Raw genomic sequence first — 12693 nt, 5'->3', positions numbered from 1 at the left:
ATTTAAATGATAGTATCTCCTTTATTGTAATCTCGATGTCATACTATCAAAGACTAGAAAAAAACCTGGCAAAACCATCCGTTGCAATCACGTTACAATCCAACTAGCCTCTTGGAAAAAAACAAACGTCAAACAGACTGTCATCGAGTTTTGTCATCATATTTTTTGTGGATGGAATTAAATTTAATTTTTCGTTTTAGACGTAGAAAGGAATAATAAATTTCATTTATTTCTACATCTTCCGTTCAAAATATGACATAGCACGTTTCTTTTATAGTGTATTGATGCGTAGATATGCAACTTCTATACACGCAAGTTTTAAATAATTAGTACGTAGATCAAGTGCAGAATGTGGTCGTTTTTCTCAAGAGATCCTGCAAAGGACTTCGCTTTCGACATCGGAGAACCTGTACGTGGCTTAGAAGATAGATCAGTATGGTCAATGCACAAGGGTAAAAAGAGAAGCACTCAGGAGGAGGTGTCAATATTCTTGTTCGATGTTCAGAAAAGTTCGGAGACGCAATTTGACATAGCTAAGGCCTCTCTTAAAAAACTAAAGACTATGAGACACCCTAGCCTTTTACATTATTTAGATAGTGTTGAATCTGAGAAATTTTTATATGTAGCTACAGAATATGTAGAGCCTTTAGCCACTCATATAGAGGATATGAAATTACAAGGCCAACAAAGAGAGTTATTCCTAGCGTGGGGTATTTTTCAAATTACTGTAAGTATTGTTCTATTTATTATAGCAAGTATAACTCCTGCTTCATGGGGCTATTGTGTGAATTGAAAAAAACATAAACAAAATTCCCTCCATCAATGGTATGAAAACCAAAACCTGTACATTCACACACTTTAGCCAACAACCAGCAGGTTGTAGTTTCTTATCAATTCATTTTTGTAATACCAGTAATTTCTTTTGTCTCTTCTTTTGAATTTAGTCACACCCTTTCCTTATTGACTGACTTCGACTTTAAACTAATTATTTTTTTCTTTGCAGAGAGCATTGTCATTTCTCAACAATGATGGCAACATGAGGCACAACAATGTATGCTTATACTCAGTGTTCGTCACACTGGCCGGTGAGTGGAAATTAGGGGGCTTTGAGTATCTGACGTCACAGGGCCAGGAAGGCTCCAATCCGATACCGTTAAAAATAATGCCATCTCTAGAAATATATGATCCTCCAGAGAAGAAGGATCCAACCAAATTGAAGGCAATCACTAAGTGGTAAGTTGTATGGTGTTATAAACTCATAAAAGTTAACTCCTCAATATGATTGCACCAACAAACACTTGAAAATGGTAATTACTTGCATTTCAATATTTTTAGTGTTTGTTGCAGCAGTCAAATAGACTTGTAATCTTACAAACACCTTATTTCAGTAATGGTTACTGAGTAAACTATAAAAATATTGTAACCTGAGCTCTCATGAAGTATATTTAATACCAGAATAATTGTAATAAACACTATTTCCTACTTTTTAAGTTCTTCAGACATGTGGGGCTTAGGGTGCCTAATATGGGAAGCCTTCAATGGTCCATTAAAGAATCAACCAGCGCTCAAGACTGTTGATAACATCCCCAAACAGCTAGGCACATTGTACTGCGAGCTAGTCAGTGCTAACCCAGCCTCTAGACCGAATCCAGCTGACATTATTACCAGGTAATATTACAGGTTACTACTAAAGTGATACCTACCTCTCTAGTTTCAAATTAAGCAAATATTTCACTACAGAAACTTATGTAAACACTAACTTAACAGACATGAATATGTATATTATAAACAGCCATGACTGGATGTTTTTTATTGTTTTTATCACTCAAAATTATCACCTTGTGAGATATAAATCACCATCCACATCTGGTATGTGCATACTAGACTAGCAACTGCATTATTTTAATGCTTTAAATCAGACTTATCTATTGATCTTATCTAACTTTTACCTAATCGTCATTTTCTCTCTGTGAATCATCAGTAAGGTATGATGAAAATATGGTTTTCTTGTAGATGTCGCAAAATGGGAGGCTATTTCAAAAATGACTTGATTGATTCAATGCTGTTCTTAGAAGAAATTCAAATCAAAGATAAGGCAGAGAAAGGGAAATTCTTTTCAACTTTAACATCCCAATTGGATAATTTCCCAGAGGCTGTGTGTGTACACAAAATCTTGCCATCTTTGTTGACAGCATTCAACTATGGGGATGCTGGTTCGGCTGTTTTGGCGCCTATGTTTAAGGTATGTTTGCAGCATTTACGTTTAAATTAAGTTAAGAATTACGTCTATCGTGTTTTAATAATGAATAACAGCAATGTAACAGACTTTTTTGTCATTTAGAATCTGACGAATTCTGCGTTTTATGGAGACAACTACTGTCTGCTCACCAGACATAGAGACCAATGAAAGCTGCAAGTGTCAGGAAAAGCCAGCCATGTGTGTCGATTAACTCGCTAAGGATTCGTTTCGAACAACCCCTCGAATTTGATCCCAAGACCTTTTCTATACAAATTAGAACACAGATATACTAATTATTGTTTTTATTTCAGTTAGGAAAACTGCTAGACGACGCTGACTATCAGAAACAAATTGTGCCATGCGTAATTAAGCTGTTCGCGTCCAACGACAGGACGACGAGGTCGCGACTGTTACAGCAGCTAGACCAGTTTATAATGCACCTTCAGAATTCCACTGTGAGTAGTTCTTTTCGTCAAATTACTTCAATATTAGTAGATAGATAAATATTTCATGCACATCACACAAAACTACTATAATTTCGAAACCGCTCTAGTTAGGCGGTCTAATCACAAGAAAGCTGTCTCTTCCAGTGATAGGCAGTACTCTTGAAGTAAACAGGTACTTTTAAAATAAAACATGACTTTATGCTTGTAGAAGAATAGATAAAATCCTGTGTCTTAAATATTGAAATTGTATAAATCACAGTCCTAAATTGTTTCATTTTACGAGCATTATAAGGTCAATAGCCGACAATACGACAATAAAACTTCGCGTGATACCATCAACTAATTGATCAGACCTCATTACTTAGCATCCCATAGCAACTATGTAAAATAGCGCCATCAATTCAGATACGAACACACACTGTCGCAATCGCATTTATCTTGTGTGGAAGCCATTGACCTAAATTAGAATCTCAATTTCAGTGATACATACTTAATATGAAGTTATATTAATTTATTGTACCATAATAACAATATTTTTCACTACTCGGATACCAATTAATTTACATAACTTGTTTCAGTGGCCTTTTGTTATGTTAGGTTTAATTTCCAGATGTTATTTAAGTAAATAATTGATTTCAAAACAATGCTAACTTGATAACATTGTACAGATGGCACAATAAGCTAAATACTTTAACAAAGTATTTCAACGAATTTAAACAAATGCATGGGTTGTGGCAAGGGCTTAGCGCCTCATCATCATCATCATTTCAGCCACAGGACGTCCACTGCTGAACATAGGCCTACCCCAATGACTTCCACATCGCACGGTTGGTAGCGGCCTGCATCCAGCGCCTTCCATCCAGCTTGTCGTCTAAAATCGATAAAATGCCACGATAACAGTATCGTGTCGCGCATCCTTTCTCATATTTCATCTCTCTCTCTCGGTCTCGTCCCTTAGCTATATTCCAGTTACTAGCGGCCGCTCGCGACTTCGTACACGTGGATCCCGTTTTACCCTCTTAGGGGTGGAGTTTCGTAAAATCCGTTCTTAGTGAGCACCTACGCGACGTTCTAAAAGGAACCCCCATGCAAAATTCGAGACTCCTAGCACTTGTAGTTTCTGAGATTTCGTAATGAGTGAGTGAGTCAGTCAGTGACCTTTCGCTTTTTACCCGACTACGGCAAAGCAAAAGGAGGGTTACGTTACATATACCTACCTACCTTAGCACTTTGACAACGTGTGACTGCGGTTTTCCAAACATGAAAATTACTATGCAACTACATTAGCAACTTTGTTCAGTTCAGTATTCTGAAAATCTTGTTTTATACTTTTTCAGCGTCGTTTTTTGTCGTAGTTGGATTTTAGTTTTATAGATATAGATTCAAATTATCACGCATTGCAGGTAAACGACCAAATATTCCCGCAAGTGGTGCACGGTTTCCTAGACACGAACCCGATCATCCGCGAGCAAACTGTCAAGTCGATAGTGCACCTCGCGCCGAAACTAAACTACAACAACCTTAACGTAGAGGTGCTGAAACACTTCGCGAGGTTACAGGCAAAGGACGACCAAGGAGGCATAAGGTATAAAAAACTGTTCATTTATTTTTATACGACATTAGGTTTCGAACGAAGTAATTAATGCTTTCTGACCAATCAGGTAATAACAGTCTGATTCCAGTTTGCCTCACTATCAGATTTTAATTAAAGTAGTGTCCATCGTACGAGGCGTATTTTACGCAGTTTATGGCATTTCGCTTGCCGCAACTTTCGCTTCACAGCAAGGAACGAATGATAAAAGCGCGCATTTTAGATGGTGCGAAAATTTTAATGAAACCTACTTTTTGAAGAGTTAGCCAGCGCCTTGCTTCTAATATAGTTGACAGTTTATCGTGTACTAGGTATGGACTGATTCGTCCCTAAGCTTTAGTTACTTTGTTTTTATGACTTGCTAGAACCGTCATTAAAATTTCAGAACCAACACGACAGTCTGCCTGGGCAAGGTGGCAACTCACCTCCATCCGCAGATCCGGCAAAAGGTTCTAGTTTCGGCCTTCGTGAGGGCAACACGGGATGCCTTCCCTCCCGCTAGACAGGTAACCCCAATCATTCATACATAACTAGCTTTTGCCCGCGGCTTCGCCCGCGTGATATTTTGTTTGACACAGAAAACCTTTATCGCGCGCGTCCCTGTTTCAAAAACCGGGATAAAAACTATCCTATGTCCTTTCCCGGGACTTAAACTATCTCTATGCCAAATTTCATCAAAATCGGTTCAGTGGTTTAGGCGTGATAGCGAGACAGACAGAGTTACTTTCGCATTTATAATATTATAGTATAGTTAACTCTTGCTTGCGCCCTATGTATGCGGCGAGACGCGACTGACACGATGCGTATTTTCTTTTTGTGTGCGACGCCAATATGGTTGATTCTGAAGAACGAACTCTGGATTCCGAGTCCGAGATTGAATTATCATATAAATATTTTTATTGCAGGCAGGAGTTCTCGCCCTAGCGGCCACCCAACAATATTTCTTGCTGGTGGAAGTCGCCAATAGGGTCCTGCCCGCCTTATGTCCGCTCACTAATGACCCCGAGAAACAGGTATGTATCTCTAAAATAATTACGTGTTTTCTAGTAATCCTTGTGTCAAATAACTATACAGTTACATATAATTTGTTATTTACTTTTAGGTACGCGACGCAGCATTTAGGACTATAAAGGGCTTCCTTGGCAAATTAGAAAAGGTGTCAGACGATCCAAGCTTGAAAGAAGGAATGGGTAAGTAAATCAATGTCTTTTGATCTGTGTTTTCTGTTAAAATAACGAAAATAAAAAAAAATGCATCTAGACCAATATTTGGCACTTATGTGTACCTGTTGTGTTTATAAATAAAATAAGTATTTTTTAGCATTTTATTTTTAGTTTGAACCTGTGTAAAATGTCTAAGGATATTTTATTTATTGACTTCTAGAAGTCAAAGTATTGAATACCTTTTATTGGTCATTGCAGAAGCGGACGTGCACACGGCGACGCCATCGCTCGGAAACGCGGCCGCTACGTGGGCCGGCTGGGCCGTCACCGCCGTCACGGCCAAGTTCTACCGTTCACACTCGGATACGGCGCGAGTCTCGCACTCCGTTAAATCGGCGCTGTCTAAACCCGGCTCGCTCGGTAAGTAGCCAAGTAAAGCGGCCAAGTGCCAAACTCTCGCTTGTTGAGTAAAAGAGCAACGCGGCCGCTACGTGGGCCGGCTGGGCCGTCACCGCCGTCACGGCCAAGTTCTACCGATCACACTCGGACACTGCTCGAGTCTCGCACTCCGTTAAATCGGCGCTGTCTAAACCCGGCTCGCTCGGTGAGTAGCCAAGTAGTACGGCCAAGTGCCAAACTGTCGCTTGATTAGTAGCACGGCGAAATGGGCCGGTTGAGCCGTCACCACCGTTAAGGCCTCGCACTCCGTTAAATCGGCGCTGTCTAATCCCGGCTCGCTCAGTGAGTAGCCAAGTAAATCGACCAAGTGCCAAGCTCTCTCTCAGTCGGTGAATAGCTAAGTGACTTCTCTTGCTCAGTGCGTAGCCTGTACCGCACTCCAGCTTTCGCTCAGTAAGTGCCAAGTGACACGGCCAACTCATTTTTACAGGGCATTCAATCAAGTCCAGATGCTTATTTGTGTTATTCTGATACAACACTCCTCATAATAGTAGTAATTCCACTATTTACAAGGCAGCACACAATCGATGCGATACGACCTATTCATAATTAACTCTATGCTTTATGAACCATTTTATTTCACATACGAATTTTACCCAATAATTTAGGTTAATCTGAATTCGAATTCAGATTACAATCATACATCAACTAACTTGAAATTTAAACTATTTGTATATCTAATACTCACTCTAGTCTCTCCCGCAGAGCAACCGTCGTCAAGCAGCCTCTCGACCACGACGTCATCGGTGACTTCCATGACGTCACTGGAGCGCAGCGAGTCCGCGTCAGACTACGATCCGGAACACTGGGACATGACGCAGTGGGGAGACATAGACTCCAGCGCTGGTAAGTTGCCAAGGGAATTTGATTCAATTGCAGGGGAAACTGATTCAGTGAGACAAAAATAGCATAATTTCTAAAGAATGAATTTTTCAAATTAATATTATAATGAAATCTGCACATTGTTGGTTGCAGGGAAAAGTGATTCAGTTTTAGACAACGAATTTTTAAAATTAATATCCTGTCCACTGGTTGGTTGTGTAGAATGGGAAAGATAATTTCCATTGCAATGAAGATGTCTGTGTGTGTATAAACTGAAGTACACTTATTTCTATGAACTAAAGAAACACCCCTTTCCGTTATCACAATCTTTACTAGCAAAGCAATATTTTTTAATTTACATTATATTTCTTAAGAGAAATAATATTTTGACTATTCGATATAAAAATGTAAAAAAAATTGCAATACAAAAATGAGCATTATATCATATTCATTATATCTTAAAGATAAAAAAAACACAATTAACTATAGTCTGGTCTGTGAGCACGTAGAATTTTGTCCAATGACCCCAAGCTACCCATCCTTATCGCTCGCGGGTAATTATGTTGCTGTCGCGCTCGCACACACACTGCGAGCACCCGTCAGGTAATGATTGGACAAAATTCTACGAGCTCACAGACCGGCTTTACATAATTTTAACTAAATCCATAAATTGTAAAAAGAGGCTCGATACAAACCAGTAGACTTAATGGCTTGTTTTGTATTTATTTCCACTAAAGTCTCGTCACTTCACCGCTCTCAGATTCATGTCTGGAAACAAATAGGTTTAATAAATTGATGAAGATACAATCTATTATGCCGATGATTCTTTTTATAGTATTATAACTCGAGTTTCTTTCTAAAAGTGCTAACAAATCACAGAAAGTCGAACCGAGCTTGGTTATTTATACCTAGCTCTTCGTAATTTTCAATGTAGTTTGCTGGTTTCATTATATTTATTCTTTTTATTGTAAAAGTGTAAAAGTGCTCTTTAAAAGCCTATTTGCAAAAATAAATGAATTTTTAATTTTTTAATTTATTAACTTATAGCAACGTGCGCGAGCGTAAAGTCTGAGCCTAGCAGCGTCAGCGCGCATCAACACACGACTTTGGCCGCTCTCTGCGAAGACGAGTGGGGGAACGACGAGTGGGGCACGCTGCAGGAACAACCGGTAAGTGATATTGCTTAGCGTTAAACCATATTTGGTCTAATGCCCGTTTTCACCATCAATCCCTAATTTTTAAGTGACTCCTATGAAAACAAAATTCCTGTTATATGTTACTACAGTGTCATTTAAAAGTTTGAAAGGGATTGATGGTGAAAACGGGCATAAAACACTTCAGGAAAGAGAAAAACAAATGTATCAATAGAGACTCTTTTACAGTTAACTGTATGATTTGGAATGAATAAAACTTGAAGATGGTAACTTGATTCCTAGATTGTTTCTCCAATCTTAACTTTTATCTTATCTTTTTGAGTTTTTTTTTATGACAGTTCTGTAACCGTTACCTTCGTTCTTATCTTAAGCTTAGCTTAATAAGCCCGTCCACCGTGAAAATATACAAGAGATCGTTATTTTAAGCCTAGGCGCACACAACCAACTTTTAGTTGGCCGATAGTTGGGCCCGATTCTAATTTGTATGAAGAATCGGCCGATAGCAAATTGGTGTAATGTGCGCACTTTCATATATGCCCATACTGATTAACAGCCCCACCCAACTATCGGCCAACTAAACGTCGGTGGTCTGCGCTTATTTAATAACGTATTTTGATTAGATCGACCGTTTGGTGTAGTGTTTCAGAACGGACTACTATGCTGAGAGGTCCCGGGTTCGATTCCCGGCCGGGCTGAAATTGAAATAACAAATTTTGATTTCTGGTAATACTAGGTGTATATAAATAAAAATTATAAATATAATAAAAAAATGTATACAAATAAAAATTACAAGCTTTGCTTAGTTTGGGACTAGAAGCGTAGTGTAAAAATGTCCATGGATATTTATTATTTATAATTATTATTATATAAAAAAATCCTGAATATTGACTTAAAAACGCCTACAGACCGCCGAAGAGGAACTGGCTAGTCCGTCTGAAACGTGGAGCAACACGCAATGGACCGACCCTGCGCTCAACAATGCAAACGCGACATACGTGCGGGGCGCGCGCGCCGAGCACCGGCCCGCCGCGCACCAGAATAGCGGCGACTCGCTCGGCGGCTGGGAGGACGGCGAGTTCGAGCCCATTGAGGAGAACGTGGACGGTGAGTGATCCGGCCCCTCCCTAGCTACGGCCCTGGTAAGTCACGTGGTCAAGCGTTACTCGCTCGGCGGCAGGGAGGACGGCGAGTTCGAGCCCATCGAGGAAAACGTGGACGGTGAGTGATCCGGCCCCTTCCTAGCTACGGCCCTGGTGAGTCACGTGGTCAAGCGTGACTCGCTCGGCGGCTGGGAGGACGGCGAGTTCGAGCCTATTGAGGAGAACGTGGACGGTGAGTGACACCCTTCCCTAGGTACTGCCCTAGCAGTGAGTCACCCGCCCTAGCATTTCCCCATACTGCCCCCTCCCTAACTACAGCCCTGACAGCGAGACACCTGGCCCCTCCCTAGCTACGGCCCTGGTAAGTCACGTGGCTCGAGCACCGCCCCGCCAGAATAGCGGCGGCTGGGAGGACGGTGAGTTCGAGCCTATTGAGGAGAACGTGGACGGTGAGTGAACTAGGAGAATCTACTATTGCCCCGTTAATGCCTCTAGCTACGGCCCTGACGCTGAGTCTGGTCCGAGCGTTGCAGCTAGGACCCGTCCCGCCACGCACCAGAACAGCGGCGACTCGCTCGGCGGCTGGGAGGACGGCGAGTTCGAGCCTATCGAGGAGAACGTGGATGGTGAGTGACCTAGGAGAATCTACTATTGCCCCGTTAATGCCTCTAGCTACGGCCCTGACGCTGAGTCTGGTCCGAGCGTTGCAGCTAGGACCCGTCCCGCCACGCACCAGAACAGCGGCGACTCGCTCGGCGGCTGGGAGGACGGCGAGTTCGAGCCTATCGAGGAGAACGTGGATGGTGAGTGACCTAGGAGAATCTACTATTGCCCCGTTAATGCCTCTAGCTACGGCCCTGACGCTGAGTCTGGTCCGAGCGTTGCAGCTAGGACCCGTCCCGCCACGCACCAGAACAGCGGCGACTCGCTCGGCGGGTGGGAGGACGGCGAGTTCGAGCCTATTGAGGAGAACGTGGACGGTGAGTGACCTAGGAGAATCTACTATTGCCCCGTTAATGCCTCTAGCTACGGCCCTGACGCTGAGTCTGGTCCGAGAGTTGCAGCTAGGACCCGTCCCGCCGCGCATCAGAACAGCGGCGGCTGGGAGGACGGCGAGTTCGAGCCTATTGAAGAGAACGTCGACGGTGAGTGACCTAGGAAAACGTTCTAGTATTGCCCCATAATGCTAGGGGCATTAAGGGGCAATGTGCTACGGCCCTGACGCTGAATCGCCCGGTCAGCCTTCTTCGAGCCTTCTCCGAGCCTATTGAAGAGAACGCCGACGGTGAGTGACCCTTTTTTTTACGTCGGGATATGCTTTGTGCATACCCACTGGTCGATGGGGACGGCCAGTGGGTTATGTGGGACTCTCCCCGCCTACCCACTAAAGGCGGCGCCTACCTACTAAAACCCGACGGTTTCCACCAGAGCCCAAAGAAACGGAGCCGCGAGTTATTGTCCTAGTTGGACATTCGTCCGCAGCTCCGCCTCAGGCTAGAGGCTCGCTCAGAGCGAGCCTCTCCGGCTTCGAGGGAACACGGTGAGTGACCCAGCCTCTCCCTAGCTACGGCCCTGGTGAGTCACGTGGCTTGAGCACCAGCCCGCCGCGCACCAGAACAGCTTAGCAACGACTCGCTTGGCAGCTGAGTGAGTTGGAGACAAATAACTGGGTTTATCTGCGGGCATTTTTTTTATTTCGAAGCAGCCAGAATATCGAACTACTGTTTCTGGGATGATTTACATATATTTTACATCATTCCCACTTCCGTCATTAAAAATTATTTATTTTTCAATTTCAGAGAACAACGCGTCTAAAATGGACGAGATGCGGCGCAAGCGCGAAGAACGCAAGCTGCAACGGCAGCGTGAGATGGAGGCGCGACGCTCGGCGCGCGCACAGGGGCCCATGAAGCTTGGCAGCAAGCTGTCCGGGCCCGCGCCGCCCTTCTAGTGACGACCGCCCCCTAATAACACCGAGGGCACATGCCCCCGAGACGTGACATCAACCTTGTGAAGGTACCTTTTTACCCGTGGTTCACTATGCACCAGTTCAGTCTTTCTCAGAGGGGCCCATAAAGCTTGGCAGCTAGCTGTCTGAATCCGCGCCGCCCTTCTAGCGACTCCCACCCTGCCCCCTTAAGCCCCCGGGACATACCAACACAAATGTAAACCTTTAAAAGTTGTACCTTTGCCTCGTTACCTTTGTACCCGTCTCTGAGAGGGGCTAACGGGGCCCATGAAGCTCGGTGGCAAGTTATCAGGTGTCGCGCCGCCCTTTTAAGTGACCCCTATGCTACCGCTGCCCTGAGACCGAGACTCATACCGCAAAGGTAAATGTACCTTTTTACTTGTTGTAACCTTTGTGCACCGGTCTCTCTCACGAGGGACTGACATGGCCCATAAAGCTCGTCAGTACGCTGTCACGGACACGGATACTCACACCTTGACGTTATCGACCCTCGCACTGGCAGTTTCAGCCCGATTTTTGTTCAGAATGATATAATATGTATCTATGATTTGTGACACTTACATCTAACCACACAGGTTTGTTCAAACTGGTAGGCAATTTAGCACATTATAAAACTAATCGAGAAGATTTCATGCTATTTGTAATCGTACACACGATTTGTTCTGTATCGCCACGAGCCAGCCTGATTTTTTAAACGGTTTTATTTAGCTTGCCCTGTTTTACGAAATAACTTGTATTGCTACATACATATTTGAGACTTTACATCTCACCATTGGATTAAATTTTAACGATTGTCTGTTCCATGATGGTTAATCTTTATTTCTTTTTTCGGTCCCTTGAATGAACGGCAAATCAAAAAGTTAATTAACTGTCCATTGATATAAGATAATTACATCAGTACCTATTATTACTGTATTTGTAAAGAGATCCTTACCATGCTTATACTTATACCAATGTCTATTAATAAAAAAACTTGTGAAATTGTGTCTTAAATGTCCAATGGCGCAGCGTAGGAGCGCAATCTTCTCTCTTGGCTCCCAAAAATGTGCAATTCAGGAATTGTTCTTTACAAATTTTTTCTAACATCATCATTACAAAAGTAAATTGTGGTCATAATAAATAACTTCTTTTGTTTCTCGCAATTATATGTTACAACACAATTTAATTAGTCAATTGTTATTATTTTTGCGTTTTACGCGTGTATATAAATTATATTATTTAAAGCATTTATAACTTTAAGGTGTGTTGTTTTATGTCTTATTTATCTTAAATCCTGTTTCTAAATTACATCGCTGTGATTGCTGAACTATTGGCCAATTTTAGAAACTGGGGTTAAGTAGCTTTTATATTTTGCTAATTATTCTCCACTAATATAGACGAAATTGTGAATTTTATACGTTTTGCGATCACCAACATGTTTGTCAATCTATTTATGTATTTACAATAGTAATAAACAGAAGTTAGCTACATCGATGACTTGTTTTTTAATTGGTCGATATTAGGGATCAAGTTTTGTAAACTAAGATGCACCAAGTATAGAACGCTCAAGTGAGACTAGACGCCAGTAAGGCTATTAAAAAGAATATTTTCGAATTGTACTTAGTGACGTCAAAAGAATGACGAGACGATCGAATCGCGGTGGTTTTTCCATTGTTTTATCGATTAATAACACTGTTTATAGACACGTGGGTCGTTTTCAGTGCTTCACGTTTCTGTAAACAGCATAATTAATGTAATACATCACAATGTT

The 12693-nt window shown here is 42.2% G+C and overlaps 1 protein-coding gene across 2 annotated transcripts; it reads left to right on the top strand.

The window, feature by feature from the left end:
* The first annotated feature begins 125 nt into the window (after nucleotides 1-125).
* Nucleotides 126-12417, top strand: LOC135080678 (N-terminal kinase-like protein). Of its 2 annotated transcripts, none has more exons than XM_063975376.1 (14): nucleotides 126-727; nucleotides 1004-1233; nucleotides 1492-1668; nucleotides 2014-2242; nucleotides 2551-2694; nucleotides 4089-4270; nucleotides 4662-4782; nucleotides 5182-5289; nucleotides 5379-5466; nucleotides 5698-5859; nucleotides 6604-6744; nucleotides 7768-7889; nucleotides 8780-8978; nucleotides 10774-12417. In XM_063975376.1, exons 1-14 carry the CDS (start codon nucleotides 350-352, stop codon nucleotides 10923-10925), a joined length of 2433 nt encoding a protein of 810 aa, XP_063831446.1. In that variant the 5' UTR covers nucleotides 126-349; the 3' UTR covers nucleotides 10926-12417. The 2 variants fall into 2 exon arrangements, with proteins under 2 accessions (XP_063831446.1, XP_063831445.1); XM_063975375.1 differs by having other exon boundaries at nucleotides 6592-6744.
* Nucleotides 12418-12693: the final 276 nt, after the last annotated feature.

This window comes from Ostrinia nubilalis, chromosome 18 (genome assembly GCF_963855985.1).
Source record: "Ostrinia nubilalis chromosome 18, ilOstNubi1.1, whole genome shotgun sequence".
Lineage (NCBI taxonomy): Eukaryota > Metazoa > Arthropoda > Insecta > Lepidoptera > Crambidae > Ostrinia > Ostrinia nubilalis.
This window is presented reverse-complemented; position numbering and strand designations above follow the sequence as displayed.

Coding starts and splice junctions, on each gene's coding strand:
- LOC135080678 (XM_063975375.1), top strand. CDS start 350: ATGTGGTCGTTTTTCTCAAGAGATCCTGCAAAGGACTTCGCTTTCGAC. Junction 1,234..1,491: donor TTGAAGGCAATCACTAAGTG/GTAAGTTGTATG, acceptor CTACTTTTTAAG/TTCTTCAGACATGTGGGGCT. Junction 2,243..2,550: donor TTTTGGCGCCTATGTTTAAG/GTATGTTTGCAG, acceptor TTTTTATTTCAG/TTAGGAAAACTGCTAGACGA.